The following is a 16,371-nucleotide window of genomic DNA, read 5'->3' as shown; positions in this document are numbered from 1 at the left end:
TCAGGCCCATCAGCAGCCCTGACCACATTGTCCCTTCCACCCCTTCCTGGGAGGAGGGTTCTGGCCACACCCCAGAACTTGCTGGCTGCCAGGCCTGGAAGGCTTTTCCTGGAGCTCAGCACATTCCTTCCTTCCCCGGTAGCTGAGAGTGGGCAGGGGGCATTTCAGAGAGAAGTGGGGAGGCCCTAAGCATTCTGGGATCCTGCCAACCTGTTTCTGGTCCCTTATGCCCTTAGAAGTAGGCCCCAAACACACAGTGTAGAGAATGGGATGGGTCCGCAGAGGGACCACTGAGTTGCTGTGAGGGAAAAGGGTGCTAACTAAGGAGAGGGCCTCGTGGACTCGCCTGGCTGGACAATGGGGCAGAAGCTGCTGATGCGTATTTTGGGGGTAATCCCTGGCTTCGTTGCAGCCCCAGCCCCAGGCCTGGGCTCAGAGAGCAGCGAACATCCGAGGCAGCGGCTGGGTGGACTCAAGGGGCATGTGGGGGTACTTGTGCTCCTTGTGTTGTCCCCCGGGGCCTGGTGAGTCAGGGCAAGCTGGGGGCTGGGGGCCAGAGTATCAGGGTGAGGCCTGATGGCCTTGGTTTGGGAGTTGGGCAGGTCTGGATTCAAATCCCAGTGCTACCAATTACCTGCTCTAGGTGATCGTTGGTGTCACTTACCCTCTGGGAGCTTCATTGTCTGTTAATGAAGGGGACAGAAGAGTGTTGCAGCATCTTTGGGGTCCAGCAGAACTGGAGTTGGACCCCAGCTCTACCACCTCCTGGCTGTATAGCTAAAAATTGGGTATAATTTACCCACCTTGTACCCTTGATTCCAGGGGCAGAGCTTTGGGTACCCAACACAGTATTTAGCATATGATAGGTATCCCCTCAAATGGCAACTCCATTAAGCAGGGAGGTGGGGCTCCCTACTGTTTTCACTCAGGTCAAAAGCCCCCTAACAAGTCTAGCCAGTCCCCTGATTTGTGTGGATAATAATGCAAAATACTTCTAAGTAGCACTCACTCTGTGCTAGGCACTTAAAAATTTTTTAACTCATATAATCTTCACAAGCACTCCATGAGTTGGGCACTTTTACTGTCTATGTTTTAGAAATAAAGAAACTGAGGCCCAGAGACATGCTGTGACTCGCTGAAGGTCATAGAGCCAGGAAGTGGCCAAGCTGGGATTTGAACCAAAGCTGACTGGGAGAGGGAGTGGAAGGAGTTTATTTTAGGGGCCCCAGGAACCCAGCAGGGCCATGCCTGGGTCTGGAAGCCAGGAACAAGTGCTGGTGGGGTGCTCAGTCTCCAAGGGGCTGTATCAATGTACAAATCCCAGGGACGGGGCTCATGGTCGAGTTCTCAGCCCAGGCAAGGGAGTGGTGGCTGTCATGTGGCTCCCCACCCCCTTGGGAGTGGATGTAGATGGGAGAAGGGATGTTTGTTTCCCCACCACCCACCCCCTAGTGATGTCATGCCTCAGCAGCCAATGGCTAGGGTCTGCCCCTTCCCCCTCCCCATTCCTTTTCCCCCCCAGTCTGGGGTTGGGGCTGACCAGATGGACCTGGAGCTCTCGAGGTGTCTGGAGGCCCAGTGGTAAGAGATCAGCCCGCCAGTTTCCTCCCTGGCCAGGCTGTGGAACATGGGAATGAGACCCAGGGTCCTGGGAGGTGCTGGGAGGGTGCCTGGGGCTCAGGAGGCAGCTTGGGTAGGAGTTAAAGGCACAGACTTTGGAGCCAGACCTTTCTGGCTGTGCGGCCTCCGGCAAGATACTTCACCCTTTGTGCCTCTACTTTCTGGTCTCTAAAATGGGCTGCTGGAGGCCACCTCACAGGGCTGACTAGAGGGTAGATGAGTTGCTGCTTGTAAAGAGCTGAGGCAGGATGCCTGGAGTGGGGCAGGCGTTTTGGTACCTGAAATAGGTCCTGGGGAGGCAGTGCTCATCCTGTTGGTGGAAGGTCCTGCCCAAACTGGATTTTGTCCCTCACCCAAAGTTCCCCTTTGGTAGGGAAGAGTGTGGGGCCACAGGTGAGCAAAAGCTGTGTATGAGACACTGAGCTGCACAGCCCACACCCCCACTTGCTATCAGAGACTAGTTTATATTACTTGAGCGCTTACTATATTCTGGGAATATTCTAAGCACCTGCCATTATCTTACAAATCCTCAATGTTGCTCTTATTGGCTGCATTTGACAGATGAGGAAACTGAGGCCCTGAGAGGTGAAGTAGCTGGCCCCAATATTCCAACCTAAGAAGTGCTGGAGCAGGGACTGAGGCAGCTGGAGGCTACTGCCCACTCTTTTCCCCCTTTGCCTCACTAGATGGCCTCAGATCATGTCCGGGACCCTGGATAGGTCAAGTCAAGACCTCGCTCCCATTGCTGAGGCACCAGATCACTGGTGGCTGAGGCTCTGAGAGGAGAATTCCTAAAAGAAGTTGGCGCCAGCCATGGGGGTAAGAGGGTGCACAGGGCAAAGCTGGGGTATTTCTCAGCAGGCCCAACTCAGCTGAAGAGCTCCTTACCCCAGTCACTCTGAAGGGCATGAATGGCCTCTTAAATGGGCATCTAGGTTGTACCTCCTCCAGGAAAGTGTTTCAAAGATTTAATGAGCCAAGGCAGGGAAAGATCTTTGCACATACTAAGTACTCATGGAATGGGGACTCTGAAAATTCTGGAAGTTCAGGAATGTCAGGGTAGCGCCACAGGAACTGCTCAACAAATGGGCTTTTGCCATCTGGAGGGTCCTGTCTTGCCTTGATTCACCATGAGAGCCCCATTAGATCTTCCTCTGAGACAAGTCAGGGACCCCTCCCCCCAGGAACCTCCCCACCCCTCCTTCCCCTGCCAAGTGGGATGGGCAGAGCTGGGAACACAGAGCGCCCAGGGTGGGGTGGGCTTCCTTCCGAAGCTGCCCCCACCCCACCCCAGGGGCTGGGTACGTGGCTCAGGAAGGGCACAGTTGTGCTAAATATAACCTGAGCTGGCCACTGTCCTGGGCATGGATGAAGTAGGAGGGCATCTGTCTTGTCGCCACCCTGGCTGAGCTTCCTGTGCCAGCCTCTGGGTGTGACCCTCGCTGGCCCAGCCTGGGGCAGGGAGCTTGGCCCAGGAAATCCTTTCTTCCATCTCCATTACCTCCTACAGGGACCAGGCTTCTCCCATCCCCAGCGCAGGATGCTATGTTTTGTCAAGGACTCAGAGTTAGCTTCTCAGACCTGGGTTCAACTCCCAACTCCGTCACTGTATAGCCTGTCTCTCAACCCTTGTTTACTCAGTAAAATGAAGTGCCATGAGGCCCCATCTATAAAGTGCCTGCCTGGCCCCTCTAAAAATGCCCATTCTGACACCCTCACCCCTTTTCCCCCAGCCAGCCCCGCTCCTGCCCCAGCTATTTTGCTGCTTGGGCCTCCTCTAGTGCTCAGAGCCACTGATGTAAGTTAAGGTGCAGAATTGGGGTCAAGGGCACATGTCCTAGCTGTGTGACCCCAGACAGGTCACTTCCCCTTTCTGAACTTCAGTTTCCAACCCTAAAACAGCTACCACATCTAGGGTGATTCCAGGGCCTATGTGTGCCAGTACAGGGCGCAGTTCGGAGGAAATGCCCCAGAGGTGGAAGCCAACCCTACTTAGAGGGGATGGGGGCTCAGAGGGGAGGCCGGAGAAAGACATGGAAATTAGGACACCTAGTAGAGCCACAGAGGAACCCTTCGACCCCACAGAGGGCCAGCTAGTGGAGTGGGTACAGTTGGATCATTGAGGGGGTCCCTGTGTCCTCTTTCCTGGCCAGTGGTGGGCTATGAAGGGCCATTGTGTGGCTGGGGGTGGGTGGGCAGGGGCGGAATGTGACTGGGCACAGCAGATAGGCCATTGTTTGAGGGAATGTGCCCCATGAGGCCTGACCTTTCCCTTGGGAGTAGGGGTTGGCGGGTTGGCATGCCAGGTGGGGGCTGGGATGATAAGGCCAGAGTTAGGGGGGTGGGATGGGGGGAAGACAAGATCTAGTCCCTTTCCCCCAGAAAGGTCGTTAGGCTGCATGAGAATCATAGCTCTGCCTTATTTTCGCTGTGTTGTGTGATCTAGAGCAAGGTTCTTGGCCTTTCTGGGGGGCTAGGGTTTTCCACAGTGAGGTGGAAAGTGAAGGTCTTAGCACAGGACTGGCAAAGAGTGACCACTCAATACCCATTAGTTATTATCAGGGCTGGCGTTTTCAGACAAGTTCAAGTCCTTGCTTAGCCATTTGTGACCCGATAGAGTGATTTCCCTTCGTCTAACCTCAGATGTCTTCTTTGTAATGGGCTCGATATTTGTATTGACCTCACAAAGGTGTTCTAAGGTCCATGTGCAACGACCACTGTAGCATATTCGACACAAGATCAGGACCACAAGAAGGTCTTAATAACAATAAGTGTCTATGAAGTGACTTCCATGTGTGTGGCACTTTATATTTGGTAATTCACTTGACTCTCCCAACAGTCCTGTGAGGGAATGTTCTCATTGTCCCCATTTTATAGATCAGGAAACTGAGGTGAGGGGATTTGCTCACAGGAAGTACATGGGATGGTTATGATTATTTTATAGTAAATTTGTCCCCCTTTGTCAGCTAAGGTGGTTGGTGGGGGGGTTCTGCTGTCAGACCTAGGAGTCAGTTCTGTCTTTACTGCTTGTTGTCCAGTTGTGTCACCTTGGGGAATGGTCTTCTGAGCCTCAGTTTCCCCACCTGTGTATGGGGACAGAGTATTGACAGAGTACGGGAAGGGTCAGACACTTAGGAAACAATCACTGGGATTAGCTGATAGTAATGCTCATGTTATTCTTCTTAGAGCCCTGGACACAGGAGGCCCAAGGAGCTGGAGGTGACCCTGAGGTGAGCACTGGTTGGTGCCACATGCCCCACCCTGCCCTTCCCTGGTCCACCTGGAGCCTCATGCCCTTGTCTCTCCTCGGCAGGCAGCAAGACACCAGAGGAAGGGCGTGCGCCCTGCCGACGACTGTGCGGCACCCCAGGCTGGGCTCCTGTTAGAAGGGGGTGCCTGTGCCCAGGCAGCGGTGAGAGGACAGCTGGGGAGGGGGCCCTTCTTCCCTCTGATACCACCTTGACCTCTCTCTCTAAGCCTGGCCTCATTCTCTCGTACTCCTCTGGCCTCAAGCCTCCATCTGTGTCCCCTGCAGGCTCAGAGGCAGCTGCTCCATGAAGAACTGAAGCTGGTCCTGCAGCAGAAGGGAGAGTGGAAGTGGGAACCTGGGTATCCGGTGACGCCCAGCAGCACAATGGAGGTCAGGAGCCGGAGTGCTGAGGTGAGTGTCCACACATTCTCCAAAGGGGACTTGTGGGGTTTGGGTCGGGGGCACAGACTAGGACAGCAAGGAGACATTTCCTCACTTCTCTGTGCCCCAGTCTCCCCATCTATGAAATGGAAATAGCAACAGGGCCTATTTTATGGGTCACTGTGAGCAAAACACTTTTAACGTAGGTAAAGTGCTCAGTACAGTGCCTGGCACAGACTAAGATTCAAAGCAGCTGATTTACTGAAGCAGAATGAAGTTAGATTAATAATAAGCTAAAGAAAATCGAGTAGAAACCCTTCATCAGAAGAGGCAGGATGGTGCAGAGTTAAGGACATGGGCTTTGGACCCACGGGTTTAAATGCCAACCCTACCACTTCAGCTGTGCAGCCCTAAACCAATGACCTGAACTCTCTAACCCTCAGTTTCCCAATCTGTGAAAAGGGGTGTGGTCCCCACTTCTGAGGGTGTTGAGGACTCACACTTGAGCCATTTGCACAGGGCCTGGAGCCTAGGAAGGCTCCGTAACTGCCAGGTGCTGTCATTGTGAAGGAGACAGAGCACTGGCATTGATGGCATCCTACTGGACGCTCGATAAAGCGTCGATAAAGTAGACAGAGGCACATGCCAGACAGAGAGGGTCTACTTTTAGGAGAGCCAAACTGGCTGGGGGGTAGCAGGCAGGGGGTACAGTGCAAGGCGGTCAATGCCTACAGGCCATCCTATGGACTCTGAGACTAAGGCTGAGGCCCAGTGGCTTCACTTGCTGTGTGGCATTACGCAAATCACTTCACTTATCTGTATATCTGTATCCCTCTCTGTGACTGCCCAAGCTGTGGAAAGGATGAAATGAGATGCTGCACACAAAATGCTTAGCCCAGGGCCTAAGGATGGTGGTGATGGTCACGCTGCTCCCTGCTGCCCCTACCACAACTCTTTTTACCCTTTCTGTGCCCACCCTCTTGTCCTGGGGCCACTGCTGTGGGGTATCTGGCCCAGACCTGCTTTCCCTTCTCTAAGCCCTGGGCTCAACTTCAGTCTGTGCCAGCCTAGATGCCCTGCCCAAATACAGCATCCCCTCGGATGCCTGTTGCTTCAGGCTTCAGCCCACAATCAGAGACTCCTTCCAGTACACCCATGTTACCCAACTTCACAGTAGGGAAACAGGCCCAGAGAGGGCAAAATTCTCCCCCAGAGACACGTAGCAGAATGAATTCCTAGACAGTGTGGAACTGAGGTCTCTCTCACTGCCTCTTCTGGGAAACCCAGATGTGAATTCCACAGTCCGCAGTTGGGCAGGGGCCAAATCAGCACCATTGTCAATAAATACCAGGAATACCACTGTCCACTTGTCCACCATGCATTAGCCACGCACACCCCTTCACTGGATTCCCTTTCCCATGGGCGTTTTGCAGGTCTCGGGGTCATAGAGTCCACAATAGGGCACAGTGTCACATGCCTTCAAGCCTCCAAGGAGGCCAGTCCCACCCTGCCCCTCCATCCCGCACCACTTGAAGATCCATCCCTTTCTTTGAATCTCATTCTCACTCCCTCCCCTGTTCTGCTGTTATTAAAGCCCTTCCCCATAGCTCAATCCAGTCTTGAGACAATGGGTCCCCACCCACGGCCACACACTCCAGCCGTACAACCTCGCGTCTTTGGCTCCTCCTCTCTGGCTCGTGGGCTGTATCCACGCGTGCTCTCCGATCCAGCTCAGCACTCCTAACCCCGCCCTCCAGAACTGGCCACGCCCCCTCGAGAGCACAGCCCTGCCCTCTCGATCACAACTCGTGTTCCCTCTAGCCTCAGGATCCCGCCCCTCCTGACAGCCGCCCTACGGGCTCAGGGAGTCCACCGAGCCAGCTTAGCCGTTGAACCTTTCCGCCGGCCCTACGGAGCGAGTGGTCCTCGCGCTTGTTTAAAGGAGAGATGCCTGAGTGGGTGGGCCCACAGGACCTGCCTGTGGCACGCCAAGGGGCATGTGCCCTAAGGACCCGTTTAAGAGACGCTTATAAGCGCGATGGCGAGCTCTGGGTGAGGCCTGGCCCTAGCGCCTCATGGCGACACCTCGCCGCCCTCCGCAGGAGCTGAGGCGGGCGGAATTGGTGGAGATCATCGTGGAGACGGAGGCACAGACTGGGGTCAGCGGCATCAACGTAGCCGGCGGCGGGAAGGAAGGAATCTACATCCGCGAGCTGCGCGAGGACTCGCCGGCAGCTAGGAGCCTTAGCCTGCAGGAAGGTGGGTGGGGCCGGGAAACGGGGCGGGGCCTTTCTGCGGGGGCAGGGTTAGGAATCTGCCCCGGGTGCCCAGCGTGGCCCGCGACCCGGAGGCAGGGTTAAGGGCTGTGGGAGGGGCCTTGTGTGTCGGCGTCGCGGTTGCTCCGAGCGGTTTCTGGAAGTTTATTGTCTCAGTTCCACTCCCAGATTTGCAGTTCACTGGTTTGTGGTCTTCCTGTGCCTCAGTTTTCTCATCTCTAAAATGAAAATAATTCTAGTACTTACCTCATGGGGTTATTATATGGATTAAATGAGTCAGCTTTTGAAAACACTTAGCACATGGCTAAGTGGCATATAGTAAGCACTGTGTAAGTGCTAGTTATTATTTTTGTTGTTAGGGCTGGAGAAAAGAGGTGGAGTTAACAACGTGGAGGAGGTGAGGAGGGGAGCTTAGTCAGCGATGTCTTAGGTAACACGGATGAGGCTGATGTGGTTTATTCATGCAACAACTATTACTATGGAGCCTTCTATTTCCAGATATTCGATGTGCTTTGGCTACTTCAGTGAACAAAACAGATAACACTCTCTGCACTTATGGAGCAGAGAGTGCACATTTTAGTGGGGACAGACATATTTAAGCAAAATATGTAAAATATATAGTAAATTAGAAGGTAATATGTGCTATTAATGCCAGGAGGGAAGCTGCATTTTTAAATAGTGTGAGCCAGGACGGGAGGAAAGGCCTGAAGCAGGTAAGGGAAGGAGCTATGTGGTCACCTGGAAGAACATTCCAGGCAGACAGAACAGCCATTGCAAATGCCTCAAGGTTGGAGTGTACCTGGCTTGTTGGAGGAACAGCAATGAAGCCAGTGTGGATGGAATAGAGTCAGTGAAGAGGAGAGTAAGAGATGAGGCTAGAGAGGAAAGAGGAAGGGACATTTTTAGAAGACTTTAAAGGCCATAGTGAGGACTTTGACTTTTAATCTGGGAGGGTTATGAGTGTAGAAGTGAGTGTGTTGAACTACTGTATTACCAATAAGACTAGGGAGGCAGAGTGGGCAGCAGGGAGACCAACAAAGACTACTGTGGTTATCCAGGTACAAGACGGTGTTGCTTGGGGCCAAAACAATGTTATTGGAGGTGAAGAGTAGGGTTTGGATTCTAGATGTATTTTGGAGGAGGAGCTTTCAGGACTGGATATGGGGTGTGATGAAAAGAGAGGGGTCGAAGAGGATGGAGTTTGTAGGCCCACAAATGGAGAATACTGGGGCTGGAGCTTGTTTGGAGGAAGACCAGAAGTATAGTTTGGATCTATTAAATGAAAGGTGTCTTTTGGACACCACGGCGGAGATGTGGAAGGGCAATTGCTATATAACTCTAAGATAGAGAGGAGAATGCTGGGTGGGAGAGATACACTTGGGAGTTGTGAGCATACTTATAACCTTTAAACTCCTGTATCTTGATGGGCTTCCAAAAGAGGTGAGTAGAGCATATAGATGGAGAAGAGAAGTGGTTTGAAGCAGAGTGATGTTGGGTCAAAGGCTGAGGGGTCCAAGTTGATCGAGTCTGGGATTTGACCATTGGACTTAGCTACAGAGGTCACTGGTGGTTCCTTGAGAGAAGCCGTTCAAAGCTCTGGGGTGGGGTGTGGTCAGAAGTGTGATTGGAGAAATGGAAATAATGCAGTTAGACAACTCAATGCATTTTGCTATTAAGGTGAAGAAATAAATGTGGCAGGAGTTCCAGGTGGAATGAAGTCAAGATAACCTTTCTTATGTGAGAAATAATGGTATGCTGTTTGCTGATGGGAATAATGTAGCAGGCAGAGACAATCAAGGATGTGGGGGAAGGGGAGAATTGCTGGAGGAATTGACCTGAGCTGGAATGGGACAGTTAATCCCTAGGAACAGGTGGAGAGGAGAATAAATCGCCACAGGAGCAGCGTGGTGAGTAATGGGGTGAGAGCTCTTCTGATTCTGTTCTCTAAGACAGCGAAGTCCGTGTCTGAAATGTGAGATGGAAAGGGGAGTGGAAAGGCAACAAGCGTGGCCTGAATGGTTGTGGATTTGCTCAGTGGGGGAGGTGGAGCTAAGGCCTTGAGACCCGGGCTTTGTTCTTAAATGTTCGTACCTCAAACTGGGAGGAACTTCGCTCTCTCAATCCTGCTTTGGGGAGATAGGCGGGGCCAATTTGGGGGGCGGGGCCTCACTCTGCTGGCTCCAGGGAAATAGGCAGAACCAGGCCTAGGTGGAGATGGGCGATGCCTACATTCCGCCCACCTCCACTTTGCCTGCAGGGGACCAGCTGTTGAGCGCCCGCGTGTTCTTTGAGAACTTCAAGTATGAGGATGCCCTACGCCTGCTGCAATGCGCCGAGCCTTACAAGGTCTCCTTCTGCCTGAAGCGCACTGTGCCCACCGGAGACCTGGCGCTGCGGCCCGGGACCGTGTCTGGCTACGAGATCAAGGGCCCGCGGGCCAAGGTGGCCAAGCTGGTACGCGTGCTTAGCCCGGCCCCGTCGCTGGACTGCCCCAGCGATGCTGTCTCTGCGCCGTGAGCCCCACTCCCTTACACCGTGGGCCAGCCTTACCCTCTGTCTTGTCACTAACCAAACGCTAATCCCACTCTTTGCCTCCTGTTCTCTGCCCCTAAACTCCTCCCTGGGGAGGAGAACCCACCCATCCCAGTCCAGGGCCCTCACCTGCTTTGAAGAAGCATCCCCACCTTCAGCTCCAGGCTTGTAGGGGTCCTGAACGAGGGGACTTCAATCGGGATGCCACCATCAAGCCTGATTGCCCCTCCCTTACTGCTGAGTGATCCTGCACAAGGGTCCCTCCTTAGGCTTCAGTTTCTCCATTTCTAGAATGAGGGTATTGAGGAAAATCTTGGGTGATTGGGTCCCAGAAGTTTTGGGACCTAGAAGTCTTGGGTCTCAATTTCTACACCCCTGTTGACTCACTATAAGATTCTAAATGAATGTCTTTTCCTTCAGAGGCAGTAATGGTGAAATGACAGGCAGGAAGTTGGGATGGTTTTGGGAACAAGATGTTCAATCCATCACATCCCCAGCCTGGTACAATACCAGGTGGGGTTCCCCTTATCCAGCCCAGGGCGTCCCACTGTCCCACCGCCTCCCGCCTCTCTCCTCTCTCCCCAGAACATCCAGAGTCTGTCCCCTGTGAAGAAGAAGAAGATGGTGATGCCCGGGGCCCTGGGGGCCCCTGCAGACCTGGCCCCTGTTGACGTCGAATTCTCCTTCCCCAAGTTCTCCCGTCTGCGTCGGGGCCTCAAAGCTGAGGCTGTCAAGGGTCCTGTCCCAGCCGCCCCCACCCGCCGGCGCCTCCAGCTGCCTCGGCTGCGAGTCCGAGAAGTGGCGGAAGAGGCCCAGGCAGCCCGGCTAGCTGCTGCTGCTCCTCCACCCAGGAAGGCCAAAGCAGAGGCTGAGGTAGCAGCAGGAGCCCGTTTCACAGCCCCCCAGGTAGAGCTGGTTGGGCCCCGACTGCCAGGTGCCGAAGTGGGTGTTCCCCAAATCCCAGCCCCCAAGGAGGTGGCCCCTGAAGCGGAAGCAGCGACTGGCTTTGCCATCCATCTGCCAAACTTTGGGCTAGGAGCTCCGGCTGCACCTGCTGTGGAGCCTGTGGCTGTAGGGATCCAGGTCCCCCAAGTGGAGCTGCCTACCTTGCCCTCCCTACCCACTCTGCCCACACTACCTTGCCTGGAGACCCGGGAAGGGGCTGAGGTGGTGATGGTGCCCACCCTGGATGTGGCAGCACCTCCTGTGGGGGTGGACCTGGCCTTGCCAGGAGTGGAGGTGGAGGCTCAAGAAGAGGCCCCTGAAGTGGCCCTGAAGATGCCCCGCCTCAGTTTTCCCCGTTTTGGGGCTCGAGCAAAGGAAGTGGCCAAGGGCAGCCCCGAGGCCAGGGTGAAGGGGCCCAGACTACGAATGCCCACCTTCGGGCTTTCTCTTCTGGAATCCCGGCCCACTGCCCCTGAAGCTGCTGTTGAGAGCAAGCTGAAGCTGCCTACCATCAAGATGCCCTCTTTTGGCATTGGGGTCTCGGCACCCGAGGTCAAGGTGCCCAAGGGGCCTGAGGTGAAACTCCCCAAGACCATTGAAGTCAAGCTCCCGAAAGTGCCCAAAGCAACTCTTCCAGAAGTACAACTCCGAGAAGTGGGGCTCCCAAAAGTGTCAGAGATGAAACTCCCAAAGGTACCTGAGATGGCTGTGCCAGAGGTGCAACTTCCAGAGGTGCAGCTGCCGAAAATCTCAGAGATGAAAGTCCCGAAGGTGCCCGAGATGGCTGTGCCCGATGTGCATGTCCCAGAGGTGCAGCTGCCCAAAGTCTCAGAGATGAAGCTGCCGAAGGTGCCCGAGATGGCTGTGCCCGATGTGCATGTCCCAGAGGTGCAGCTGCCCAAAGTCTCAGAGATGAAGCTGCCGAAGGTGCCCGAGATGGCTGTGCCCGATGTGCGACTCCCGGAGGTGCAGCTGCCGAAAGTCTCAGAGATGAAGCTGCCGAAGGTGCCCGAGATGGCTGTGCCCGATGTGCGACTCCCGGAAGTGCAGCTGCCGAAAGTCTCAGAGATGAAGCTGCCGAAGGTGCCCGAGATGGCTGTGCCCGATGTGCGACTCCCGGAAGTGCAGCTGCCGAAAGTCTCAGAGATGAAGCTGCCGAAGGTGCCCGAGATGATTGTCCCCGATGTGCGACTCCCGGAAGTGCAGCTGCCCAAAGTCTCAGAGCTGAAGCTCCCGAAGGTGCCCGAGATGGCTGTCCCCGATGTGCGACTCCCGGAAGTGCAGCTGCCGAAAGTCTCAGAGATGAAGCTGCCGAAGGTGCCCGAGATGGCTGTGCCCGATGTGCGACTCCCGGAAGTGCAGCTGCCGAAAGTCTCAGAGATGAAGCTGCCGAAGGTGCCCGAGATAGCTGTGCCCGATGTGCGACTCCCGGAAGTGCAGCTGCCGGAAATGCAGGTGCCAAAGGTCCCAGATGTGCAGCTTCCAAAGGCACCTGAGGTGAAGCTGCCCAAGGTTCCCGAGGTGCAGCTAAAAGCTGCCAGGGCAGAGAAGGCAGAGGGGGTAGAATTTGGCTTCAAGATGCCCAAGATGACCATGCCCAAGCTGGGGAGAGCAGGGTCCCCATCACGAGGCAAGCCAGGCGAGGCAGGGGCTGAGGTCTCAGGGAAGTTCGTGACACTTCCCTGTCTGCAGCCAAAGGTGGACAGTGAGGCTCGTGTGGGCGTCCCCTCTCTCACACTGCCCTCAGTGGAACTCGACCTGCCAAGGGCACTCAGCCTGGAGAGACAGGTACCAGTGGCTGAAGTGGGCAAGGTGGAACGGGCAGAAGGCAAGGTGGAGTGGGTACAGGGCAAGGTGGCAGCAGGGGTCGGGGAAGTGGCCTTCCGGATGCCTTCTGTTGAGATCGTCACTCCACAGCTTCCCGCAGTGGAAGGCGAGGAAGGGCGGGTAGAGGTGATGGAGATGAAAGTCAAACCCTCTTCCAAGTTCTCCCTGCCCAGATTTGGACTCTCAGGGCCAAAGGTGGCCAAGGCAGAGGCTGAGGGGACTGGGCGAGCCACCAAGCTGAAGGTGTCCAAGTTTTCCATCTCACGCCCCAAGGCTCGGGTGGCGACAGAGGCTGAAGCCAAAGGAGCAGGGGAGGCCAGCCTGCTGCCTGCACTTGATCTGTCCATCCCGCAGCTCAGCCTGGATGCCCATCTGCCCACAGGCAAGGTGGAGGTGGCAGGGGCCGATGTCAAGCTCAAGGGACCCAGGTTCGCCCTGCCCAAGTTTGGGGTCAGAGGTCGGGATACTGAGGAGGGAGAACTAGTGACAGGGGTGGCCGAGTTGGAGGGCAAGGGTTGGGGTTGGGATGGGAGAGTGAAGATGCCCAAGCTGAAGATGCCCTCCTTTGGGCTGGCTCGGGGGAAGGAAGTAGAAATCCAGGGTGGGCATGTCAGTCCGGGGGAGAAGCCAGAGCTTCTGGGTGGACAGCTTAAGATCCCTGAGGTGGAGCTGGTCACGCTGGGGATCCAAGAAGAAAAGGGGGCCGAGGGGTCTGGAGCCGTCAGTGAAGTACAGCTGTCAGGCCTGCAAGTGTCCACAACCAGGCAGGCAGGCACTGAGGGCCAGGAGGGGGTGCTGAGGATGCCGCTGGGCATCTCCGTGCCCCAGGTGGAGCTGACCAGCTTCGGGGAGTCTGGCCTGGAGGCCACCTCTGGGCAGCAGGCCGAGAGTGCAGCCCCTTCAGCAGAGGGCACAGCAGGCTACAGGGTCCAGGTACCTCAGGTTACCTTGTCTCTGCCTGGAGCCCAGGTGGCCAGTGGTGAGCTCTTGGTGGGTGAGGGCGTCTTTAAAATGCCCGCTGTGACAGTGCCCCAGCTTGAGCTGGACATGGGGCTGAGCCGAGAGGCACAGGTAGGAGAGGCAGCCGCAGACGAGGATGGGCTGAGGCTGAAGATGCCCACACTAGGGGCCAGAGCTGGTGCCGGGGACAAAGGGCCTGGGGACCAGCCCGCAGGAGGCGAACGTACCTTCCACCTCTCACTGCCTGATGTGGAGCTCTCCCCGCCTGCTGTGGGCAGCCATGCTGAGTACCAGGTAGTAGAGGGCGAGGGGGACACTGGACACAAGCTCAAGGTGCGGCTGCCCCGGTTCGGCCTGGTGCGGGCCAAGGAGGGGGTTGAGGAGGGCGACAAGGCCAAGAGCCCCAAACTCAGGCTTCCCCGTGTAGGCTTCAGCCAGAGTGAGGCTGTCCCTGGGGATGGCTCCCCCAGCCCGGAGGATGAAGATGAAGAAGAGGAGGGTAGTGGGGAAGGGGCCTTTGGGCTCCGAGGTCGCCTCCGAGTCCGCTTGCCCCGTGTGGGCCTGACTACTTCCAAGGCCTCTCGGGGACAGGAGAGCGAGGCAGCCTCTAAGTCCCCTGGTGGGGAGAAGTCCCCCAAGTTCCGCTTTCCCAGGGTGTCCCTAAGCCCCAAGGCCCGGAGTGGGAGCAGAGACCGGGAAGAGGGTGGATTCCGGGTCCGGCTGCCCAGTGTAGGGTTTTCGGAGACAGGGGCTCCAGGCCCCACCAGGATGGAGGGGGCTCAGGCTGCCGTCATCTGAAGCCCCTGGGCAGACTCCCCTCCTGTCTTCCCATCCTGCCCCTTGTTCTGTGTGTGAGATAACCAGCACTAACCCTCAGAGGGCCGGGAGGTGGGTCAATGACGGACAGGGCAGGGGAGGCCTCGTGCCCTGCTCATTGGCAGGGGGTCTGTATCTTGCCATGTGAATAAATAATCCAGAGGTAGTTTTGTGTTTGGTCTCCTCTGTGTATGGGGGGGAACAAGGGAGGGTAAGGATGGTGCAGAGAAAGAAGGCCCCAAGGAGGAAGGAGGGGGAACTGAAGCCTGGCCTGAGGGGAGCCTGTGGCTGGGAGACAGGTCACCCATGGTCTGAGGAGCGTCAAGGAGGCCTTAGGATGGGTCCGGAGGGAGGGGACCTGCTCTGGCCCTTCAGAAATCCCAGGGACCTCTGAGCAGGACTCTGGGAAGTGTCCCAGTGGAGCACAGTTTTGGGACCATGCTGCGACTCCAGCTGTCCTGGGGGAGCCTGCCCACTCTGGCCAGGACAGCTCCAGGGGCCCTAACAGAGCAGAAGGATTGCTACCCACCTGCCCTCTGCTGGCCACTTCCCCACCAACAGGAGCACCTCCTCATCCTGGCTGTCCCTTTCCTGTCTGGCTGGTTTGATTGCCCTGTCCACCCGGCACCACCCAGAAGGCTCCTCCTGGTCCCTCTTCAGGTTTGCGGGTTCAGAGCTCACTCCCGACACCCAGCTGCCTCTTAGGACTAGGTCCCAGGGTGCTCAGCCCCCATCAGAGCTGGGCCTCAGCTCCCAGAGACCAAACCCCCTAAGCCTCCACCAGGGTCTCCAGACTCTCCTACATCTCTCTGCCATGCCCCAGGAGACATGCTGTCCAGTCCCAGATCTCCCCCTGACGTTCCCATACCCACCCCTCCACTCTCTTCACATCTCTACCCTCCCATTCTGGAGGATGAAGGGCCATGCCCTTGAGTTGTCACAGACCACCCACTTATACTCTAGCACCTTCTTCCTTCAAGCTGGCCGCCCCTTGAGTCACTACCCTGTCACATGCTTTCTCTTTTTCCCCACCAAACATGGCGGGAATTATCCGTCCTCATAGTGCATATCCCCTGACCAGCCCCCTAGCGTCTGGGGTTTTCCTCCCACCATGGCTGACTTTTCAGTGTCCTCAGTGATCTCTGTGGTCATGCCAGGGGCTTCCTCTCTATCTCTTGTCCTGACTTCTCAGGATCTCTTCCTCCTTCCTGAACACTCCCTTCTCTTTCTTTTCCACTCCTCGCTCCTCATTCCCCTTGAACACTCAGGGCTCCCGCCAGGCCTTCATCCATCCTCACACCCACCCTGGGACCTGTCCCAGAGTCTTCCATTCCTCACCTGTGTGTAATCATTCTCAAATTCTCCCCTGAGATCCATGTGGGATCTCTCCTGGGATCCAGTGGCCTCTGCATGCCGTCTCCTGGGTCCTGAGTGGGGTGGTGGTTCAGATCTTGGCTCTGGAGCCAGACTGCTGGAGGTCAAAGCCTCTCTCTGGCACCCAGCTGGGTGACTGTAGGCATTTTTAAAACTTTTTTGTGCCTTGATTTTTGTTTAATTTATTGGGGTGACAATTGTTAGTGAAATTACATAGATTTCAGGTGTACAATTCTGTATTACATCATCTATAAATCCCATTGTGTGTTCACCACCCAGAGTCAGTTCTCCTTCCATCACCATATATTTGATTGTGCCTTGATTTTCTCTTCCGTTAAATGGAGCTATTAAGATGTATGTTGTAAGGATCAGATAAGGCTTCTAAAGCAC

General features: G+C 55.7%; 1 protein-coding gene across 2 annotated transcripts; it reads left to right on the top strand.

Moving 5' to 3' along the window:
- Positions 1-1,543: 1,543 nt before the first annotated feature.
- On the top strand, positions 1,544-14,772 carry PRX (periaxin; the record flags this gene model as incomplete). Of its 2 annotated transcripts, XM_081032132.1 has the most annotated exons (7): positions 1,544-1,581; positions 4,807-4,850; positions 4,934-5,032; positions 5,156-5,281; positions 7,354-7,510; positions 9,785-9,981; positions 10,645-14,772. In XM_081032132.1, the coding sequence occupies 4 exons, from the start codon at positions 5,255-5,257 to the stop codon at positions 14,587-14,589; spliced, it is 4,326 nt and encodes a 1,441-aa protein (XP_080888258.1). In that variant the 3' UTR covers positions 14,590-14,772. The 2 variants fall into 2 exon arrangements, with proteins under 2 accessions (XP_080888258.1, XP_080888257.1); XM_081032131.1 differs by lacking the exon at positions 1,544-1,581 and having other exon boundaries at positions 4,785-4,850.
- Positions 14,773-16,371: the final 1,599 nt, after the last annotated feature.

This window comes from Rhinolophus hipposideros (assembly GCF_964194185.1).
Source record: "Rhinolophus hipposideros genome assembly, chromosome: 21".
NCBI classification, from domain to species: Eukaryota; Metazoa; Chordata; class Mammalia; order Chiroptera; family Rhinolophidae; genus Rhinolophus; species Rhinolophus hipposideros.
Note: the sequence above shows the minus strand (reverse complement) of the source record. Positions and strands in the feature narration are given on the sequence as shown.